Below are 24,780 nucleotides of genomic sequence, written 5' to 3' on the forward strand. Positions count from 1 at the left end.
CCTTAAAATACAGTCAGCAATGGAAAAGAGGTGTTAATTTTGGTTGTTGTTCTGTAAAGAGATAATAATCACCTCTTTTAAATTAAATAGGGTGGGTAGATCATAAACATTGTTTTGTGAGAAATCTAATTTACGTTGAGAATTAAGCTATAATTTTACTGAACTTTTGTATTCACTTTTCTTCACCATATAATTAGTCATTACAGGGAATCAAAACTATTGTTGTCTCTTTAGAACAAAGGCTTCAGAAACTGATAATTGCACCAGAGATCAACATCTTCTTCTCTCCTTCCTGTGTGAGCTAAAATGTTATTCCCGAGAAATATTCATACTGAATTATGCCTCTAAGGCAGAGGATGAGAAAGAGATATCGGGGTTGTGGCACTGCCTGTAGATTTAAGGCTTGGTTGGTACTCAGAGGTTCATGTACACTACTTTTGAGGTGTTAAGGGCCACAAACTAAGGTTTTGCTCCCTTTGAGGTCATTTGGCACTGTGGCCCTGGGGAGGAGGCCGCTTCCACTCCCTCTCTGGCTCTTCTGGAGGTGCACCCAATAGCTCCATCCCCTTACTGACCTTATCAAGTTCTTCACTTCTCCTTATAGCTATCCAGCCAGTGTGGAGCATTATATTAGCATATAATTAACAAACTGCAAACTGCAAACTGCAAACTGCAAACTGCAAACTGCACTTACCCTTCTTTGCCTTTGCCCCTACTATAAATCATTAATTCCTTAAAAAACCCCACCACTTAATTAAGTTTTAACATCTCCCACAATGAGAACAATCTGTTGGTGACACTCAAGGTCAAAGCACTGAAAAGCCACAACAACTAGATTCCTGTTGCTGTATATGTAAGTGTAGCACTGAGATGTGGAGGAATTTACATGTGTAAAAGCATTGTGGGTCTTTTTAATGTGCTTCTTTTTGCTATGTTGCTGCTGCATCCATGTATTGAAATGATGGAAGAGTGATGTTAATATTATTTTAATACCTTTCATCCTTGAAAATCTTGAGACGATAGGGCTTCTTACCTTGTGATAGCTGCTGACATCTCAATCATGCGTGGCCTGCATGCCACACATCCACCTCCACCTACCCATGGATTTGAAAATAGCATCTTTAAATCACAAATCTACTGTGTGGTCTGTCCCTGGTACTACCTTCCATGTCAGCATCTGACAATAAGTTACCACAAAGCCCTCATATTAGCTCCGTAAAAGCCATAAGTTATCCCCTGTGCAAAGAGCATTCCCACCTTGAGGATGTGGTTTGATGCTATCTGTGTTGCTGAGGAGCTTCACTGTAAGCGGTGAATCCATGAGAGCTCCCCTGTGTTTGCCTGAGTCATCAGCAACAAGAGGGATGTGAAAGCTGATGAATTAAAATGAAGGGACTTTGGAAGAACACCGCTAAAAGCTTTGGTGTTTTGTAAACTACATTTGAGTGTGTAAAACCACAAACCAGCTTAGCTCTCTCATCACCATACATTAAAAGCTTTGTCCTCTGGTGACCTTGCTGAGCGTGCCCATGGCAGACAGCTCTGCAGTGCACATTTGTGATTGGTGCTCCAAGTCTTCCTCTTGGTGGTTAGTAGAGCTCACTGTAATTGCAAATTCAGATCTTCTGAGGATAGCGCTTAGCTCACTGTGCTGGGTCTCAGTGGATGGGCACTGTACGTATTTATGAAGTCCTGAGTAGCTATCTATTTTTGTTGTTGTTAAATTTTTAATTTCAGCTTCCTTAGTCTTGTTCCTCCCCTCAGGGCCCCAGTCACCCTCCCTACTTTTCATTAAATTATAGCAATTGCAGATTTACTGAGCGTAAAATTTCCCTAGTTTCCTAGAATTTTCTTGCTGTGAACTGATAAATTAGTCATTTTGACCATAAATATACAATAATAGGGGCATCCAGTTCAAACTCTTTAAAAAACATTTCCTGAGAGAACTGCCCTTTGGCTCCTGTCAAATGATGAAGAGATGACCCCAGCTTCTGTTCCTTCAGCTTACTCAGTCTTGACAGCTAAAGGTAATTTCTGTGCCTTCAGGTTTATAGATCTTCATTAAAATGCTCATACAATTCAGTTAGAAATCCAATTTCTGACTTTCATTGTTTCTTGCTATTGGAGGGGGTGTGTGTTTGTGCAGTTGTTGCTGCTGAAGAGTAGCATTTGTAAAAGAGTAAATGCAGATTGATTTTTCTTAGCTTTTTCTCAACCTGAAATGCTGAGACAAGCAAAACATGTTTCCATTACTTAACTAAGCAAACAATGGCATATAAATCATAGAGGCAGCTGGACCAAGGTGTCGTTTTCATAAAGAGCCAGATTTCTCGTGAAGGACAGTTTAATGGGCTGCTGCCAGTGAAAGGTCTGCAGAGCTGTGATTGCGGCAGGGCACAGGGAAAGTGACGCTAGGAAGGTGTCGTGTGGGAGCTGAGAAATAGCCCCACAGCCAAGGCAACTGGAAAAAGGAGACTGAAAAAGGTGTGTGCTTTAATAATTTGCTTGTTGAGGCTGATTGTTTTCAATGAAAATCTAAGTTTTTATTTTTAGCTTGTTCACATTGGCTGCAAGATCAGAGAAGTGTTTTCAGCTGTAATTTTATTTTGATCATGTTTGTGCTGTGGCTTTGTTTCTCCTTTGATCATGCTTAAACATGTTTCAGACATGTTTGTTTGATGTATGCTGTTTTTAAAGCACTCTTCCACATTGACTGCTGGTGTTTTTTTAAAGCAATGAACCATTGCAAAATATTTGCTGTCAAATTATTCCTTAAATTCATTTTCCCAAAACATGCTTTCTGGACTTTTAGCTTACTACTTTTAAACAAGAAAGTGTTGAACTGTTATAACAGCATTTCTGAACTCTTCATGGATTGGAGACAGTTTTAGGGTTGTAGCATACCCAAAAATTCATAGAGAGAAATATGAAGCCATCCTATCTATCCACAACAGCTGCAGTGCACTGACTTTTACAATTGTCACCAGTGGGTTTGGATCAAAGTCCCACTTTCCATTAAGTAAAACTTGCTTGAAGTTCATTCCAGCACTTCTTGTTTGGCTTTGTTAAACGTGTAAAATAGGTCAACCCTGATTGAATTATTTTAAACTTCCCATGGGGACCCCTTGATACCGATCCTGTTTAATTTTGCAGGGTAAGGCAGGGCAGTCTCAATACTTGAACATACACATCCATGGATGTCATTCTTTCTTCTGCTGCATGAGTGAGCAATTAGGAGAGTCAAGGAGAAGTCCCTCATCTGTGGACAACATCTCCCTTCCCTTCCTCAAAGAAGAGCAATAAAAAAAATGTTATGAAGTCCATGGAGAGGGCTATGTTGCGTGACTGCTGGCCATCTGGCTGATTGATTCATCATGACCCTAAACAGTTAGTTGTAAGCATGGTCTGAAGCCCTGGAGTTAAATGAAAGCGTGCATCAAGCCTCAGGCAAGTCAAACAGCTCCTCTGCTAATGAAACAATAAAAACCACACTACAGATCACTAGTTCACACCATCCACTTCTTAGCTTTATAACCTACAAAATTATCAACCACATTTCTCTCCTTCTCTCCGTATAGATAATAATGTTGTTGCTTTTATGACCACTATATTCATTCTGAACAGAAATGAACCTATTTCTATATGCAACAGAACACATGTAGCCTGTTCTTCCTTTATTTGCTTCACTGCATAGACATAGATCTGTTATGTGGAAGAGGAGAAAAAAGCCATACACCACCAGGTAACAAGAGCAACGGCCCTATAACATGAAGAACCACTCTTTTATTGACTAAAACATATTGATTTAACCAGATGGTGAAACAGCCTGAGGTTTATTCAACAGGCAGTGTTATTCAACAAAAACTATTCCATGGTGTACAATGGATGTATTCTAATATGAGGCTGTGTGACCGCTTTATTTTCAGGGATGTAGTTAGGATTATTAATCACTGATTGAAAATCTGAATTCATCCCAGATGAGCACTGGTAAGAAATGTATACAAAGCACATTCACATGCACTCTGGCTATGATGTTAGTTATATCTGCCTTCCTCACACCCCTCTCCTCTACTGCTGTTCTGACAGAATTATTAGAAATAGGTATTTTCAATTTCTTAAACTATTTTTTCTTTCAGTCTTGCTTTCATACTAGACTCTTTTGCTGTTTCTAGGTTCACTTGCAAAATTATGATAGGGAAAGAAAAGAATAATAATATGATAACCGAGGGCAAGTTTATATAACCTGTACTATATCAGCAATATTATTGACTCAAATGGGACTCCCCACAGTATCTTCATAGGCCAATGTAAAGTTAAATTTCTGATGCCTGATGATATAGTGATTTGTTTTAGAATTTGATATGTTGTGATTTACAAAATCCATTGCACTAGAAACAAATCATTCAGCCATTTGGGAATCTATTTAGGTTTTGGTTGAATGATATTTTTACCCTTTTCATTAAGACCTTAAGATTGTAAAAACAGTGTATTCAGACAAGAGGTTCTCCAGATCCAGTAGCCCAGAACAGTGTCCACTACCAGGTATCCTCTTTCTCTGATCTGTCCTTCCACAGGCTATGATGCAGAAATTTTCAATCTGTAGCCTTGTGTTTCTTTTAATACAAGTTGCATTCAAAGCCTTGGTAGATCATATATAAAATAACAGATCTGTACCATGGTACAATATAGTTTAGATATTATTTATCTTGGGCCTTATGTCAGTGTAACTTGAAGGCTATTTAATGCATGCTAGAAAGAAAGGGAGTGAATTTAGTAGCTTAAGTTACTGAGGTTTAGGGTGGATAAGCTGCTTACAGGTTTTTGATGTTTTCAGATGTCTAAAAAGAATTTTTTTTAATAAACAATAAGTAATAGGCATAGTGCCACAGAGATCTGTTCTGTAGCCCATGTTGTTTAACATGTTCATAAATAACCTGAAAAAGAGGTTTGTGCAGCAGGATGAGAAAATTTTTCACACAATACTAAGTTATTCAGCGTAGTGAGACAAAGGAAGTCTGTGAAGAATTACAAAAGGATCTTATGCAACGGGTAGCTAAGCAATCAAATGACAAATTGAATTATTCGTGATGAATGATGTAGTGATAAACCATGGGGAACACCATGAGGAAAACATACCTATCTTCACATATAAAATGATGGGCTGTGGTCTGAGTATCACCAATGAAGAATGAGGTTCTGGGGTTATGGCACACAAAGTTCCACAAAAAATTCCAGATTACTACTTAGGAACTGTCAAATTAAGTGTTATGAATTAATAGAAAAAGAACAGAGAATTCAACAAAGAGCATTGCTGTACCACTTGCATAAGAGCACAATTAGTACACTTCTTGAACACTGGCAGTACAAGAATTAAGAAGCACCAAATGAAGTTAGTAAAACCAATGTTCAAAACACAAAATCAGAAGTAGGTTTTAGTTCATTAGATGGTGTGTGAGGAACAAATTCCAAAAGGACACTATAAATGCTGGACAGATAAAGAATCTAGACAGATAATTGGATGAAAAATCTCCTGACAGTTACTAAGCACATAGAAAGCAACCATGCTCAGGTAATCAGCTATACTGAAAATAGCTGGAGGAAGGGAGATTATGCTGGGAGAGTATTATTTCTCCTTACCATATACTTTCCTTGTCCCAGATAATTACTTCTGGACAATGTTGGTGTCTGTATATTGATCGAAGTAAACCTTGGTCTAAGCCAATATGGTAATTCTCATGTACTCTGTGTGTGTATATATATGCACACACACACAGAGAGCACATGAGAATATATATGCATATATATATATATATGCACACAGAGAATACATGAGATTGTATATACACACACACACAAAATTGTGCAGTATGTACTCATATAATAGAAATATTTAAACACATACATGCATATATATAAATATATCAAAATACATTGCTTGAAAACACCGCCATTCTTAATAAGGCAATGGGTTTCACAGGATACCTAGTGCAAACGGTCAAAACAAAGTACAGTTCATTATTTCCATAACTATATAGCAATTAGCATACACTGAAAAGATGTTAATGTCTAACACTAAAATAGCTTATAATTTCACATAAGAACAGGACTCTGAGTAGTTAAATATAGTTCACAGTTAATTATCCCAGCAGGATGTAAAATGGTTATAAAACAGATTGGTAAATCTGTTGGATAGGCCTTCTATTTCCAAATATAGAGAAAGATACCAGCTGAAGTTTCTCTGCAAAACACAGTCATGAGCCAGATTCACCACTGGTATGAATTTACTGTTGTGATTTCTAAACGAGACAATAATATTGAGTTTGGGATATCATAGTGTGGAAGTAGACAATATCAATCAAAACTGTGATCATCACTCAATTTTTTTGACAGTAACACATTAATACTTTTCTAGATGTGAAATACCTTATTTATATATTCTTCGTTATTACTAAAGTTAGGAATATTACCTTTGTCTCAATAATTCTCTCATTTTATGTGTGACACATACATAAAGATTATTGACCAAAATCAAAACATCCAAAGAAACAAGAAAAATGTCAGTAATAAATACATGGAATTATGAAGCCATGCTGTAATGTTAGACAGCCATTTGTAAAGAGATTTCATTAATGTTTAATTGCTCCAATAATAAAGTTAAGTTCTGTTCATTAAATATCTGTAGCAAACACCTCTATGTATTAAAGCTAAGAGGAATGTTAATGGATGATGATGTACTTAACATAGATATATTTGCCACTTGATGCAAAAATTGATTATTGGGAAGCAAAATCACAATTTGTTTATATAAGGAAGTAACATGGACAATGGCATTATCTTCTCAGATCCTAGATTTATTAGTGCTCACCTGATACCAGAGAGCGACAATCCAGAAGATGACAAAATCTATTTCTTCTTCCGTGAAAGTGCAATTGATGGAGAGCACACTGGAAAAGCCACTCATGCCAGAATAGGGCAGATCTGCAAGGTAAAATGATGACTTCTTTGTGTGAGATTGAATGTACTTGCAGGATGCTTTGCGAGTGGTTTTAGAAACTGTGTTTTCTTGCCTGTAAACAATTCAGTATTAATACTGACTTTGTGCTAAAGCAAAGATCATTCTCAGTGAAAAATAGTTAAGGGATAACACACCCAAAGGTATACTATTCAGTTCTTCTCTGTTTGGGGAAGCTTCACAAAATACAGTGTTTTGTTCAAAAAGTAATCGGTACTTTCGAAGGCTTTGAATGTGTTTGCAAAAGATAAACTCTTTTACAGGAAATGTGATATTTCCAGGTAGGCCAAAAACATTTGAAGAATTTACTTTCTAAAGGAATGTTAATACCTTTCCATTCCCACATTAGTGAAAATCTTCAAGACAGCAGCAAAGGAAGATTTCACAAAACAGTTGTTTAAGCTTATCTGTAGAAAAGGGCGACTGTTCAGAACGCCCTTAATGACTGCAGATTGAATCATTCATCCACACTGATAAGCGTCCAAATATTTTTCTGACAGACTTTTAAAAAAAATTCTACAAATATTATTATCTTAATAAATGTTGTAGCTATGATGTTTACAGTAAAATTTCATGTTAATCCATAAGCACAATTTCAGTTTATTTCCTGAAATCCAGAGGTAGCTGCTTGAAAACAAAGTACCCCGTAAGTATGGACCACTTGGTGCACTTTACTGATAAGATTTGCAGCTATACAACTGATCCCACTGTTCTGGCATTTTAATCTACTTTGTTTACCTGCCACTTGCATTTCTACTTTGTTGCTACCCAGTTAAGGATAATAAACCCCTTAAGCTTTATCAGAACATGACAGCCTGGGAGCTCTGAAGCAAAATATTCTGCCTGTCTGTCTTTCTCCAGTGTTATATATGTATTACAATATATAAAGAAGTATGGGGTTTTTTTGGTTTTGTTTGTTTGTTTGTTTGTTTTTTAAAATATGTGCTACTATGAAATATGTTGCAATACAATATAAAATAAAAGCAAATCAGAATTTGTGTCTTTGACAACATAATAATGCTTTTGTATGTAGAAGGTGAATTATTTTCTCTGTTTTCTCTAAGTAGCATCTTGTGGTTATTTACTGTATTTTCTCTGTTGATACTTCAAACAAAGACTTACTAGATATTAATGCAAAATACTTTTGTTATTAGAATGACTTTGGTGGGCACAGGAGCCTTGTTAACAAATGGACAACTTTCCTCAAAGCACGTCTGATTTGCTCTGTACCAGGACCCAATGGCATTGACACACACTTCGATGAACTACGTAAGTGGCAGAAATGGCTTTGAATACAGAAATGTTTTCAGATATTATCCACATGAATTTAACTTAGTTTTCTTTTCTGTCTCTTGTTATTTTTACAGAGGATGTATTCCTAATGAACTCAAAAGATCCTAAAAATCCAATAGTCTATGGAGTGTTTACAACTTCCAGGTATAGAACGTATCATTTTACTCACGTGGAAACTTGGGTGGCTGCTTGTTTTAAAGAGGTCTCTTTGTTAAAACTGTCTTTAAGAAACACAAAATTTTCTTAACCTTTGAACTGAGAAGTCAGTGGCAGTAACAAGTAATGAATTAGGTTTCTTTTCTTATGAGCAATGTACATCATCACTCTCAAGCTAGTAATCACAAAGACTATCAGTTTCGCAGGCTGTTCTTGCTGTTGAATTGGCTTTTTATAGTGGGGATCAGAATTTGTAGCCCTTTCCACACGGACCTGGAAAAATAACACAAGCATAAATATACTTATTTGGGGGCAGGGTGAAATACAAAATCTGCAGTGTGAGAAATTGGCTACTCAAGGAGGTATTTGTAAAAAATATTGCTGAAATCTGGAAAGTTTAACAGTCTTTCAAAAGTTCTGTTATTGTATGACACATAACTTTGACTTGAATATTTTGGTTTCATTATGCTTTCACCAAGACCAAAATTATACTTGTAGCTTTGACCTGGGGAAGGTTTGCAGTACTGGTTGCATTCCCACATTTATCTGTGAAGGACAAAAGTTTTAGTTTCTAAACAGAAAGAATGTTTCTAGTGATAACGAGGCATAGAAGAGAGATATTTGCAAGTCCTTACTGTCTTGTGTAAGAAATCTCAAGGTAAGAAACAGCACTGAAGTTTGTGTGTGTGCTGCCCACATGACAGAAGAGATTGCTAAAAAAAATAGGAACGTGCAAAGTGTAGGAAAGAATTGAATAGTCCTCTAGGGACAGTGCCGTTGAAGTTTACTCAAACTGGGACTTCAGCCTTCTGGGGACAATATATTTCAAATAGTGGAACGGCAGCCATCTGCTTAGGAAAATATCTGAGAGATCGTATCAGTTATGCTGAACTTTTACAGGAGGTGAGTTAGGATTGCTCTGAGAGCATGTCAGAGTTTTGATAATCAGCACATGTAATAAATAAGAAAGCAACAAACTGCTATTCCCATAGCTCTTCCACTTGATTAAACCAACTGACAGTTTAAAGAACCTGATTTTATTTCTCCTCCCCTCATTTTTAGTAATATCTTCAAGGGGTCAGCAGTGTGTATGTACAGCATGACTGATGTGAGGAGGGTATTCCTTGGTCCCTATGCCCATCGAGATGGCCCAAACTACCAGTGGGTTCCCTACCAAGGGCGAGTGCCATATCCACGGCCAGGAACTGTAAGTACCCTAAGGAATACAGCAATCTAAAAAAGGAAGACTATAGAAAATATTGGCACACATTGCATGGTCCTTGAGCTGAGATCCAGGAAAGAAACTGAAAAAGATAATGAAATGGATAGGGTGACAGAAGGGAAAGCTAACAGTTCCTCCAGGTCCAACATGCGTGGATCTTCTTGAAACGTATGAAACTGCAATAACTTCATTTGGATTTTAATTTTGGCATTTGTATTAAAAACTTCAGGAGAAGTTTGAGCAATGGCTGGAGAACTTTACTGAAAGTCAAATGTTTAATAAATTACTCTGCATTATCCTGTCCTTGGAATTTGTCTTTGTTCCAAATATTGGCTGAGTCATTGTTAGTGAGAATGAACAGAAAACAAAGCATCTGTCTGGCTGTTAAGAAACATTCTGTGGTTCTCAGCATTAAATCTAGTACAGTAAGACAAATATTTCTCCAATGGATGGTAGAATGACTATAGTAATTTCTAACTTCCACTGGCATTTTTAAAAATCTATGCTTCTAACTGTTTCTCTGTTTCTAGTTTATGAACGACTAAAATATCAGCGTATGTAAGACATCCATATTTACAACTCACAATTGATGTCATCGCATTCTAGAAATATTTAGCTGCTTCTGAAATTGCCAGTAGTCTAAAATGGGACATTTATTAAAAAAAAAAAAAAGATTAATTGCGTACTTTGAGGTAGCTCCTCAGTCAGTATAAATCAGCTTGACTCGTTTAAGTTCTGAAATATAATTGCTGAAGATATGTATACATGTGTACATATGTATACATAAAAGCCTATAAATATAAATGTAAATAACATATCTGACTATAATATTCTTTTTTAAAATCTCATTAACTATAAGGCATAAAAGAAAACAGGAGTAACTTTGATCCTTTCTTTTAATTCATCAGATTTTCTACTTTTTTTTTTCTTGTATGTTTTGAAATTGTTCTTTCAAACTTGATCTTTCAACTGATCTCCAACAGTTATACTATATATATGCTCAGCCTAGTGAGAATTACTTCCTAAGTGAAAGAAAACAGTGGCTTCCTGACAGTCAAATTCCTCAGCCCTCCTCACTCCCTCACTATGACTGCTAAAAGGATTCCTAATCTTTTTCAGAATCAAAATACAAGCTGTGCAGCACAGGAGAGTTTTAATTTCTTATTTCATAGAATCATAGAATCATAGAATGGTTAGGGTTGGAAGGGACCTTCAAGGGTCATCTAGTCCAACCCCCCTGCAAGGTTGCTCAGAGCCTCATCCAGCCTGGCCTTGAACGTTTCCAGGGATGGGGCCTCCACCACCTTTCTGGGCAACCTGTTCCAGTGTTCTATAACCCTCATCGTAAAAAATTTTTTCCTAATTTCTAATCTAAATCTACCCCCCTCTATTTTAAAACCATTACCTCTCGTCCTATTGCAACAGGCCCTACTAAACAGCCTTTCACCATCTTTCTTGTAGGCCCCCTTGAGGTACTGGAAGACCCCTATCAGGTCTCCCCGGAGCCTCCTCTTCTCCAGGCTGAACAGCCCCAACTCTCTCAGCCTGTCCTCATAAGAGAGGTGCTCCAACCCTTTTATCATCTTCGTGGCCCTCCTCTGGACCTTCTCCAACTGGTCCATGTCCTTCTTGTGTTGGGGGCTCCAGAACTGGACACAGTACTCCAGGTGGGGTCTCACCAGGGCAGAGTAGAGGGGGAGAATCACCTCCCTCCACCTGCTGGCCACGCTCCCCTTGATGCAGCCCAGGATGCGGTTGGCCTTCTGGGCCTCAAGGGCGCATTGCCTGCTCATGTTAAGCTTCTCGCCCACCAGCACTCCCAAGTCCTTCTCCTCAGGCCTGCTCTCAATCAATTCTCTGCCCAGCCTGTATTTGTGCCTGGGATTGCCATGACCCAGGTGCAGGATCTTGATGCTGAACTTTTTTTTTTAATTACTATAATATAATATATATATATATATTGCTGATATGTCAGAGGGGTTTTTTGAGGTTGTATTGTTTTACATCCCTGTGGAAAATGTGAATGAGTAGATATTTTTGGTGTTTCTTTTTCAGCTAATGTAATCTTCTTTTCAGTTTGACAGACTTAATAAATTAGTGTTCATTATTCTGTTTATTTATATTCCTCTTTGATTCCACTATTGATTAACCTTTCTAAACAGAAACAAATGATAATATGTAAAACTACTGACAAAGAAGATTTTTACATGTTTCTATCACAGAACTAAACTGAGATAAAGAAAGAACTGACCACTGCACAGTGACTCTGTTACAGTAGTGATGAAATTCATTCCTAGCAGAAACTGGATGCAGCTCTATTGAGGTTATGAATGCACAATTCAAACATTTGCCCTAGAGACTAGCAACACAGCTCTGCCTGCCTCAGAGCCAGTGGGTTATTCCAAGACGTGTCTGAGGGTCTTGAACTCAGATCCATTTGGGAGAAGAATAATGATCAAATTCCTGAGAACAAGCAGAAAAGCAGGTACCTGAATCCACTCCCTAAGTGCCTCAGTGACTTATCCCACTAGATCTTTTTCCAAAAGTAGGGAAATACAGTTAGGTTATATATACATTTTTTTCTGACTACCCTCTTAGAATGGATTTTACCCTTACAATTTCACTCTAACATACAGAGATTCACAAATAATGTATGAAGATGTTCGAATTTCACTGTAAACATTTTTCTTGTGTAAGAGCAAACGTGATCCCAAATTACACAATCCTATATAGACCTGCAGACACATCGTGGAGTACAAGAGGCCATGCCACTGTACATGATGTTAATGAAAGAGTTGCTGGGGGTGTCAGTTTCTCTTAGTCCACTGCCAGTGACTCTAATACTGGTGTTCAGCAGTTCGAAAGAGATTTTTTTTTCCCTCACAATTGCAGAAATCATTCTATTGTGTAAGTAAGATAAAACTGAATTTTTAAATCAGAGACATTTCTGGCTGAAAAGAAGCTTTTTTTTTTCTTCCTAAACTGGTAAAATTGGATGTATTTTCAATGACTTTGAATATGTGTTGAGAATAAAGAAGAAAGGTTTTAGAAGTTTCTTTAGATGAAAGACCTGTGGCTTCCTTCTACAAGAAATGAGGAAAGGGAAGGAAGAAACAAAACCTGATCTTCCTGCAGTGATTCAGTTCCAGATCTCACTACAGTTAAACAGTGCTGAATTATCTGAGGAATTTAATAGGTGAGGTGCCAGTAAACTTTGTGAGCATCTGCTGATTTGCCTAGTATGAGTAAAGAAAAAGGAAAGCTAATGGTTCTTTTGAAAAGTCAGAAAACTTTGGAAGCAGTTCTACATCAACTTCAGGTTTAACAAAGAAGTTGCAAGGATTTTTCCTTTAAGACATATAGAACTATTTTTCTTTGGTTTTCTTTTTTTTTTTTTTTTTAACAATATTTAGGAGAGAAGGGAGGACTTTTGTATTTACCTCATCTTGAATGAGGTAGCTCATCCCGAATTCATATCTCACTTTCTGTGAATTTAGCTAACAGAGCTCAAGTTTCTCTGCTTCATGGTGCCAAGAGTCTATCTTCACTTATGACCAAAGCACTTTTTGTTCATACCAAAATGTAGCTATTGATTTATTCTGCTGGATTCCCTAATAGGCCAGTTAGGCAATAGCCTACTTACCTTCTCCTGACTGATCAAATACCTTGACATAGCATACTGAGGACCAGCAATTGGAAGTGGATGTTAAAGGCAAGAGTTCTTTGAGTCCACTTGAATCCGAGATGAAGCTCATATCTCCAAACTTTTTCAGGACATGTGTATTAATGCCTAACTTTTGGCACCTGAAAACTTTCTATTTCCTTGATAACAGTGGGATCAGTCGGGGATATATACATGAGTTCTGACGAAGCATCTTGCCAGTCAGCTTGGCCTAGACTCACTAATATCAATAGCAGTCCTGTCATTAGCATGAAGGATAATGTCTTTTTTGTATATCCTGATTTTGTGACCACAACATAAATAAACATGACAGGGCTTTCCTCCTCAGGACAACTCAGACTTTATGTGGATTGAGATTCCTCAGCAAGCAATTTGGACTGTGGATGGGCTAAATCTCACCTACTGATGGTGCACATTTCACTGCATTGACAAGGGAGAGAGTTACAGCAAAGAGAGTTTAATTTAATCTCAGTCAGTTTCCCAAAGTGAGGTGGGCTCAGTGTAAGACACAGACTAGTCCAGGTAATGCACTTTAGACTTTACATGTGAAGACACAAAGTTATTGTCATTCGCTTATTCTCACAAAAGCAGAGGATCCAAGCAGTAATCTGACTCTCAGAACTGGGAGTCTCATTTAAACACACAGAATTATGACACTAATTCTAGTTTTATTATTTTTTTTCTGCAGAAAATGTATCTTGGTCAACATTGCTGTGAGTACAATTCTTTGTTAGAAAATGAGCCAGAAAGTAAATATCCAAGCAATTGAAACACAGCTGAAATTCATTTACTTAAAATTGAAATGAATAGTTATTTACTGGGTTTTTTTTAGTGCTTACCCATCTGCAATTAATAATACTTAGTTCTGGTGTAGTGATTTTTATACTTAAAGTACTTTATATATAGTATCTAATTAATCATTATCTAATTAATCTGAGTAATTAATATTGAACTGTAGTTCAAATATTAATTGAGATCTAAAGCAAACTTAAAACTGAAGTGTAGAATTTTAAACACAATTTTTGAGATAGCCAATGGTTTGACCAACGATTATAAATGCCTGTCTGATTTTCTCTTTGTAATATTTCTGTATAAGAAAGCAAGAACTCATAATGATAAAAAGGCTGAAAAATGTTGACACAATAAGGTAGATAACCAACTTGCTTTCTGCTTAGTCTACTGCATATGCAATAATCAAACGTCCTCCATCCCTCACTTCCTCCCTTCCATATCATATAATGGAACAGAGTGCAGTATTTGCTTACTAACAAATATGCCAAAAAGGGACAGTTTACACTTTGTATGTCCATACTGGAAGTGCCCCTTTGCTGAGTATAGTAACTATTCCTTTTGACAACATTGATTTTTAAATTTCATTTCTGATGAATTATTAATAATTTAGATCAAGGTGGTAGCAAAGACAATTGATTTCTTCTGCTGAGCATCCTGCAAGGTCTGGATTCTTGGTTAATAAGATGCTTTCCTCTAGGTTTTAAATTGAATTGAAAAATATTCTATACGTGGATATAAAGGGCAAATTATCTAGAGCATTTTAACACCAGCTGTTTATATTTCTCGTTCAAATGCTGCAAATGCAATAGTTGTCAACTAGGTTTCAGAGTTTTATATGTCTTAAATAGGTATCTGTACAGATTAGGAGTGAGTGACATGGAGTTATCTTTGCTGAATATCTTTGGACTCATGATTTAATGCCATTGTGGTTCATTTTCTTCATCCGTTCAACATTACTAACGCACCACTAATGCTTACTTTAGAATAACCTCTAATTGTTCATAAAATACTTACCAGTTATACAGAAGAGATGAGGGCCAATAGGGGTGATTAGCCACAGTACTCACATCTCCCCATGGGGACATGGGTTGGTGAAAGTGGGGAAATATTTTTGTGGATACCAAAGCCATGATCTTACCTCTTCTTCCCTTCTTAGCCTTTATGTTTTGCTCACGTTGGGAGAATGCGAGCAGAGAATTCTCCTCTTGTCACAGATTAGAGACAAAATTGTCTCGCCCACGTATGGCCATATAACGGGGCAAAGGGACTGTTGTTACCTTGTGGGTACGAACTTAATCCCAGGGTGATGTCAACTTTTCCATTACTGTGCATTACACATGAGTAAGGATTTAGTTCAGTTCTTTAGTGAGAGTCATCTCACCTACCTGTTCATGTTGACAGTATGAGCAGCAACACTTACATGAGGCTTTCTTTAGAATCAGCGGAGAGAGAGGAGATACAGTTAGGGCACGACTCATTTGATATGGTGTAGTGTAACAGGATCCATGTTATTGGATCTACATGGATGACATAGGCTTGTTGAGACAAGCAGAAGTTTGAAAAGTCAGTAGAACTAGGAATTGTTCCAGCATTTAAAGATTTGATTCCTCAGAGAGGAATTGATTTCCGGTCAACTTCTGAAGACAATACTTTGAAATTAAGAGGGTGGCATAATTAATTAATTTTCTGTTGTATACATAACCAAATACTGAAATTGCCTGTCTTATATTGAACAATTTTAGATAATTCAGGATCTCTTCCTTCTGCCAATTAAAATTAATAATAATCAGTAAATGGCTGAAAATTCTTTTGCACTGCATAGCAGGAAGAAAAACTATGTATGAGGATCATTTACATTCTGTTAATCATATTGATTTAAATCCAAAATGAAAAAAAAAAGAGACTTTTAGTGACAGAATTAATTTTGCTGTCTATCATGAAACACTTAGATTTCTTGTTGTATTTAATTATAGACTGCAGCATTTCGGATGATTGCAATGAAATGGATTTCTAATATGCTACTTGTGATCAATAATAAAATGCAAGACATTTTCTTTTTTATTTCCAGTGTCCCAGTAAAACATTTGGAGGCTTTGATTCCACCAAGGACCTTCCTGATGAAGTTATAACATTTGCAAGAAGTCATCCAGCCATGTATAACCCAGTATTCCCCATCAACAACCGTCCAATCATGATCAAAACGGATGTGGATTACCAGTTCACACAGATAGTAGTAGATCGAGTAGACGCAGAAGATGGCCAATACGATGTGATGTTCATTGGCACAGGTGAGAATCTATACTGTATGCTGCTCCAGGCATTAGGGAGACACAGATTAGATAAAATTTTGTACTCTGAAAGACAGAACACTGATTTATGTTCCAGTGTATACCTGTGAAAATTTGGGGCAAGACTCAAAACTGTGCATGTGAGAAGGTCTTTGTTACATACATTTGCTGTTACAGGTTCAAGCCATGGCCTGCATAGCTTAATTCCTTAAGAGATTTGCCAACTGGATTAAAATCAAACTACTGATTTCAACTACTGTTATTAGGGAATTTTATTAGAAAGTTCTTGCCTTATTAATTATAATTTAGTATTAAAATGCAAGTTTTTAGGTATCATTTTGAAGTGCAGCATAAGTATTAACATGAATGAGGGAAGTATCCAGGTATAGAAGATGTCTAGTGTGCCTTTCAAGTATTTCAAGTTGCCTTAAGATGCCCAGCTCTTTAGCCAGAACAGTGTATCATTTTACTTAAGATTAAGATATCTGGCACATATGAAGTGTTTTAAGAACAGCTGATATTCAAATAGAAACTTGATATCCTTTCCAAAGTATTTGCAGAATCACAGCTTGAGTATTTTATAAAAGTGGAAATACGCACCCAGAAAAAACAATTTGTCCAGAAAGGTAATAATGAGAAATAACAGTGGCCAGAAATGAGCTGTTATGCATTTGCCTAAGTTCAGTGGCTTCTGGACTATGCTGATTAGCAGTTGGTGGATCTGCTTCTTCACCTTTGAAGATATTTAATTAATTGGCTGGTATTTCAGTTATGTTGAATAAAAGTATTTTAAACTTCTATTGAACATAATTGCAAGTAATTAGACACTGGCATCATGAAGTCAAAACAAATCGAACAAAAGATGTCACTGTTTCTTTTCAGCTTTGGACCGAAAAATGTATATCTGGCTGACTGTCTTAGTCCAATTTTTTTACTTGCTTTACGTACAGTTCTGGTGCTCTAGATCTGAGGTCAAATTTCCAAAGCAATAAACCTCAAGGTCCCTTTCATGATGATGCCTGAAATATGCTATGAGCAAACTGAGAGCTGATGAAGCTTTGTGTACCAAACACAGTGCATGTGCAGCAATTCAGAACATTTACTGCAGGAAATGCAGCTCTGTAGAAGTTGTTCCAGCTTTTTAAAGCTGTGAACTGAGTTATTAAATACCAGTGCTACAATGTGTTCTTGCATAAAAGATTGAAAAGTAGTTTCATATGATTTTACACAATATATATATTTCCACCACACATTAGAAACTTCAATGCCATCTACAATTGACAATGTTTTGTGCCTTTCAACAAGTCTTCTATGACCTGATTCAGCCTAGAAAGAAAATTAATGTCAGTACTCCCTTTGGCTGCAAAGTGAGGGAACAAGCCCTTCAGCATCCAGAGTATGATGCTAAACAAACATAAGGAGCTGATTTATGTCTACATCTTGAACACAGGAGGTGGCATTTATCTAATCAAAGTTTTGCATTCACTATGAGAAAGATGTCTTAGCTTCTGCAAGGGAGAGTTATAAGTACTTCCAGAGAGAGTTTCATAGAGTCATAGAATAGTTTCTGTTAAAGATCATCTAGTTCCCACCCCCCTACCATGAGCAGGGACACCTTCCACTATACCAGATCACTTAAAGCCGCACCCATCCTGCCCTTGAGCATTTCTAGGGATGAGGCATCCACAGTTTCTCTGGGCAACCTGTTCCAGTGCCTCAGCACCCTCACAGTAAAGAATTTCTTGCTTATAACTAATCTAAATCTACCCTCTTCCCCTTGTCCTATCTCTACATGCCCTTGTCAAAAGTCCCTCTCCAACCAATCCATGTCCTTCTTATGTTGGTGGCCCCAGAGCTGGACACAGTACTCCAGGTGGGGTCTCACAAGAGCAGAATAGAGGGAGACAATCACCTCCTTCAATCTGCTAGCCATGCTTCTTTTGATGCATCGCAGGATGTGGTTGGCTTTCTGGGCTGCAAGCACACATTGATGGCTCATGTTGAGCTTCTTGTCCACCAGCACTCCCAAATCCTTCTCCTCAGGGATGCTCTCAATCCATTCTCCACACAGCCTGTGTTTGTGCTTTGAATAGCCCCAACCAACATGCAGGACATTGCACTTGGCCTTATTGAACTTCATGAGGTTCGCATGGGCTCACCTCTCCAGCCTGTCGAGGTCCCTCTGGATGGTGTCCCTTCCCTCCAGTGTCTCGACCACATCACACAGCTTTGTGTTGTCAGCAAACTTGCTGAGGGTGCACTCAATCCCACTGTCCATGTCACCGACAAAGAAGTTAAAAAAGGCTGGTCCCAATACTGACTCCTGAGGAACACCACCCGTCACTGGTCATCCCTTGGACATTAAGCCATTGACCACAACTCTTTGAGTGTGGCCATCCAACCAATTCCTTATCCACCTACTGGTCCATCCATCAAATCCTTGTCTTTCCAGTTTAGAGACAAGGATGTCATGTGGGACAGTGTGAAATGCTTTGCACAAGTCCAGGTAGATGACGTCAGTTTCCCTCCCCTTATGCACCGATGCTGTAACCCCATCATAGAAGACCACCAAATTGGTCAGGTAGGATTTGCCCTTAGTGAAGCCTTGTTGACTATCACCAATCACCTTCTTATTTTCCATGTGCCTTAGCATGGCTACCATGAGGATCTGCTCCATGACCTTGTGAGGCACAGAGGTGAGACTGACTGGCCTGTGGTTTCTCCATTTTTCCCTTTTTAAAAATGGGGAAATTCATTGTACTTGCTTCAAGAACTCTTTTTAGAGTAAGATGAATAGCTATGCAGAAGTTCCTGTCTTTTTTTTCAGACATTACAGGAAGACTTGCTTAAACCTGAGCTATAGCTTTTAGATAGTTATTGTTATGTATAGTGGTTCTTATCTAAATTAGCCAGGCAAAGTCTCCCTCTGAAAGAGTCTCAGTGATATCTAGCTCTTACCTTTGAGTTGGGAATCTAGGCACTTGCTTAATGCCCTAAGCCACTAATATTCAGGTGTGTGGTAAGTGCTCTGGATGACATCCAACATTGCTGATATTTGTGCCCAAGAACTGTAAGAAAAGCATTGAAAGATAACTACTTGCACTTGCCAAAGGAGATTTCAACACCAAAACCAGAGTAAGGACAGAGTGTTATCATTCCTTGAAATATTACTTTTGTCGGTAGAAACTTCTTTCTCCAGGAGGAGGTTATACCTTCATGGGACAAGAACAGGTATTACAGCACCTATGCTTGGAGCTGGGGCACAAAAGATGTTCTATGCTCCGCTGAGCTCACTATCCTTATTGTGGGTTTCAGAATGAGGAAAGGGCATTTTCCATACAGTGGGAAAGGAAAAGTGGCAGAACTGAGGCCCTGCCTGCCTTCTGCCAGAAAGTTGCACTGAGCCAGCTGGTCAAAGTCAAAGGAACCAGGAGATAGACAATCAGCATGTATTATATCTTCGTCAAGCAAAGAACAAACCAACGAGCAGATTACGGACTCTAGTCACAGTCCAGTTTCCCACTTGATGATCTGAACCTCTGACAAAACCAGAATTAACCTCTCTAGGGTATGACTGCATTTTTCTGTGAAGGTCTGCTCCATCAGATTAGATACATTTCTCTGTATTTTCCCATTGCCATTGCAGCAATCTACAGTATTCCCACATGCTCCTGAACTTCAATGTGTTGAAGAAATACATTTTTTTTTCTCTTTTCATTGAATAGCTGATGATAATTGAACACAACATAATTAATAGCCATCCACTGTGGTCACATTTTCCTTTCCTCTGTGTGAAATCTTTAGCAGAGCAGTTTCTTTCCCACTGTGATTGTACCAGTGTGTTTCACAATGGAAATAAAATTGTATCAGCATACTTGAAATTACATCAGAAAAAAAAACCAGGATTTAAGATATACACTTAATGCATATCCTGAGTGTCTGATGTTTGGGATCATTTGGCACAGTCAGGGTACGTCTGTCAGTAAAGCAAATTAATAACAGTAATCTTATCTTAGTGAGCAGAGCCTCTTAATCCTAAAGGGGAAGCTTGATTCCATTTGTGTGAAATTGTTTGAAATACTACTCTGTAAGACTTGATCTAGAACTCAGATAAAGCCCCACTGTGGTACCTGTGGCCTGACCAGAGTCTCCATAGTGATTAACACAGTGTATCTTTGACCTCAGATGCTTTCTCAAGCATCAAGCGACTGTAATTGTTGCAGGATTCACTAAAAAGTCAGACCTTTTTTTGAAACAATGTTATGTGGGGAACTCATGTCTGCTCAGTCCCCACTTAGGCTCCACAGTTTCCCTTGTGCTGTTTTATCAAAAAAATCCCCCTTTTATTCTAGAACGTGGCATTTGATGGACTGTGACTGACAACAGCCATAGTCCAACACAGAATATAGTCATGACACAGTGTTACAGCGTTATATTGATTAGATCCAAGTTATCTTTTTTACCTGCACGATGTATTTTCCTCACAACCACAGTCATCCAGTTATCAGGATAATTAAGGAAATGGACTAATCCATTCCATTACAGATATAACTAATGTTAAATTATCTGTTGTTCTGAATTACTCTTTGTAGAAATGTGGAATTTTTTTTTCATATTGTTTTAAACTTCATATTACATTTCTTCTGTATTTTTCTCGGTACTTCTTGAATTAAGCGTGTTCAATGAGTAGCAGTAACCATAATGAAACTGCTTCCAAAACAATTTATCTAATATACGTTACTAGTTTAGTTTGTACATGTAGCTGCCTAAACAAAAATGAAGTTGTGTTCTGCATTCTTGCTGTTTTAAGAAAGATTTTTTTTTCTTTTTAAAAAAGAATCTATGAATTTGTGACAAATGAAAGAAAACAGTGATGTAGATATTCTGTGGAAAAAAAAAATTGCATCTTTCTGAACTTCAAAAATACATACTTAGCAAGAATATCTGTTTATAGGATGCTTCTATAGGATCTCCTAGGATTTCCAGAATATTTTAATCCAAATTTCTGTAAAGAAGTTGAAATATCAGAATTTTCTCATTAAATCAATAGCTTTTAAGATAGTCACATCCCAGGCACAAATACAGGCTGGGCAGAGAATGGATTGAGAGCAGGCCTGAGGAGAAGGACTTGGGAGTGCTGGTGGATGAGAAGCTTAACATGAGCCAGCAATGCGCCCTTGCGGCCCAGAAGGCCAACCACATCCCAGGCTGCATCAAGAGGAGCGTGACCAGCAGGGTGAGGGAGGTGATTCTCCCCCTCTACTCTGCCCTGGTGAGACCCCACCTGGAGTACTGTGTCCCGTTCTGGAGCCCCCAACACAAGAAGGACATGGACCAGTTGGAGAAGGTCCAGAGGAGGGCCACGAAGATGATAAAAGGGCTGGAGCACCTCTCCTATGAGGACAGGCTGAGAGAGTTGGGGCTGTTCAGCCTGGAGAAGAGGAGGCTCCGGGGAGACCTGATAGCGGTCTTCCAGTACCTCAAGGGGGCCTATAAGAAAGATGGGGAAAGGCTGTTTAGTAGGGCCTGTTGCGATAGGACGAGAGGTAATGGTTTTAAAATAGAGGGGGGTAGATTTAGATTAGAAATTAGGAAAAAATTTTTTACGATGCGAGTTATAGAACACTGGAACAGGTTGCCCAGAAAGGTGGTGGAGGCCCCATCCCTGGAAACGTTCAAGGCCAGGCTAGATGAGGCTCTGAGCAACCTGATCTAGTTGGGGATGTCCCTGCTCCTTGCAGGGGGGTTGGACTAGATGACCTTTGAAGGTCCCTTCCAACCCTAACCATTCTATGATTCTATGATTCTATGATTTTCAGCCTACGTAATCTATTGGTTTCAATTTTCTCTGTATTTTCAATATGGAAGTGGTAAGTTGTCGTTTCCTTAATCAGACTTTTCAACTAACACCTACAAAAATATGTATGTGTATAAAACATGTTTTGATTCTATGTTATTGTTGTTTAATTCTTCATTTGAGAATGTTGATTTTTATCATTCTGTTGCTTTGGGAATTTTACCCATTTTAAAATGCCTTCTATTTTCCTGAACTCTTACTGATATAGAATGTTCAACATGAAAAGTCCTTGGGGACACAGTTGTTATTCCTATGATATATTCACATGGCACTACACTTGGCTAGTTAAAAAGAAAAGTCACATCCAGGGTTGTTTCCATTTCAGAAAGTCTCCAGTGATGTGTACCAACCTAAAAATGATCCTTCCCCCCGCCCCCCCCAAAAAAAAATTCTGTCCATGGAAACAAACAAATAAATCACAGATGCAGAAGCCGTAAAACACATATGATCTGAAGTCACAAACCATATTCACAAAACCAAAGACTGTAGCTCTGGAATTTCAAATGTTGGCCTTGTTCATGTCAAAGCCAATTGCAAAACCCCAAGAATGTAAATGGATATAGTATTAAAATGCTGGCACATACCTATTTCTAAACAGTAGATACACATTGCATTACTTTTTACCCTTCAGCAAAGACTGGTATCTAACACACAGAGAAATACAGATGCCTTAAGGGGCTTATACATCTTGGGTACTTTGTTTGACATAGGGAAGATTGCGTGTACTTAAGAGATCTAACAGCTTCATCTGTCTAACAACGTTTGTCCAGATGTTTTTATATCCATACTGAGCCTTCTGACAGCATCTTCACATGCATTTTAAGAATGACAAACATCATATTCAAAATGGACAATAAAGCATGCCTGGGTAAATTTAATGCATTTCCTCCCTCAATTAAATGACTGAAACATCTGTCATTTTATACTGTCACTTAAATAATATTCAGTCCTTTTCATTCATTATGGATAATTGAAAGACTTCAGTGAAATGTCCTATTGAAATTCAATGTTTTTATAGGTTATTTTAAATAGCAGTTGGTGTTTTGAACAACGAGTACTCAGTGATATGTAGCTTCACAATCTTTATATGTGAAATAATTACATACTGTAAGAAACTCTGGCTGCTCTGAAACTGAAGTATGCATCTTAAGCACCTGAAAACTTTTTTCTTTCTTTTTTTTTTTTTTCCTTTTCCCCTTTTCAAGATATTGGAACAGTTCTCAAAGTGGTTTCAATTCCTAAGGAGACTTGGCATGAATTAGAGGAAGTCTTGCTGGAAGAAATGACAGTCTTTCGGGTAAGTACGGCTAAATTTCAAGTGTCAGGTTGTAGATTTCTCTGTGGACAGCTGCAAACTAAACTTCTTGCAGTCTAGCCAAGGAATAGCCTGGCATACCCCTCTAATTAGCTTGTCATTTAGAGACCCAGACACTAGTCAAAATAAACCTTGAAACTTTCAGGGCTAGCTGGAGGTTAATGATAAAAGAAATGGCATTCTGGGCTCTTATTTTGTGGTTTAAAAAATAAATTAGTACCTCTGAATCTTAAAGCTATTACATACTATAGTTAAGTATGTATCTGTGCAAGTCTGGGAATGATGCCTGTCTGTTTTCTCCCACAGAGATATGAAACACATGAATTTGATAGTGGCATCAACTCTTAACAGTATTCAGCCTATCAGCATAATCTAACTAGGAAGATACTTTGGGAAAAACAGTGATCTGCACAGATATCTTATACCTAATAATCTGAGAAACAAAGAAAGTATTTATATTTTCAAAGGTGACTTTAGGGTCTCATTTTCATGGCTTGACACAAGACACCAAAAACACCCCCTAATGTTTAGTACTTTTTTGTGAAAATCAATCTCTTCCATTTTTCCTGTCTGAGCCACCTCAAAAATAAGGCATCCCATATGCACTTCTGCAAGTCGAGGCAGAGTAAACCTTTCAAACACTTTCCAGACAGAACCCAGGGATGTCTCGTGTTTTGTACACAACAACGAATCATTTACATTCCCAATGTTATTCTTCTTGTCAGTGCCATTTTATGGCACCATTGCACAGGCCCCAGGCTTTCGGGGGGTTGATACCTAGGTGGGAGGGCAAGGTTAATCTGACAGCGTGAAGATGATGCTTGCCTGCTTAGAGCGCCAGGTCGCGTGGTCTTGCTCCAGAAGTGCTGACAAGGGCTCTGCTCACAACCTGCCACAGTGGTGCAGCCACTGTGTGCTCATCATTCTCAGTTGCCATCCCTTTATCTTCAGTTTCTGAACAGACACAACGTATCTAAACAGAGCTTGTATATCTTTTGTTATTATTCAATTTTTTTTTTTCATGAGCAATCTTGCCTTTACTGGTACCAATCTTGCACAGAAACCACTGTTTTGGGTGCAAGATACCACTGAAAAATGGGTATCTCTGTTTCTGCAATCCATTTTTTTTTTTTTTTGAGATCAGGAAGATGAGGTTTTTTCTT

The 24,780-nt window shown here is 37.9% G+C and overlaps 1 protein-coding gene across 1 annotated transcript in view; it reads left to right on the forward strand.

Moving 5' to 3' along the window:
• SEMA3A (semaphorin 3A) overlaps positions 1 to 24,780 on the forward strand; it is a 174,822-nt gene that overhangs the window by 126,374 nt on the left and 23,668 nt on the right. The window contains exons 7-12 of the mRNA XM_086745637.1: positions 6,843 to 6,985; positions 8,167 to 8,281; positions 8,380 to 8,449; positions 9,524 to 9,668; positions 16,226 to 16,445; positions 23,508 to 23,599. Coding sequence (XP_086601763.1) covers positions 6,843 to 6,985; positions 8,167 to 8,281; positions 8,380 to 8,449; positions 9,524 to 9,668; positions 16,226 to 16,445; positions 23,508 to 23,599 — 785 coding nt within the window. The remainder of the gene's footprint in view (positions 1 to 6,842; positions 6,986 to 8,166; positions 8,282 to 8,379; positions 8,450 to 9,523; positions 9,669 to 16,225; positions 16,446 to 23,507; positions 23,600 to 24,780) is intronic.

This window comes from Chlamydotis macqueenii, chromosome 1, assembly GCF_036417535.1.
Source record: "Chlamydotis macqueenii isolate bChlMac1 chromosome 1, bChlMac1.mat, whole genome shotgun sequence".
Classification (NCBI taxonomy): domain Eukaryota; kingdom Metazoa; phylum Chordata; class Aves; order Otidiformes; family Otididae; genus Chlamydotis; species Chlamydotis macqueenii.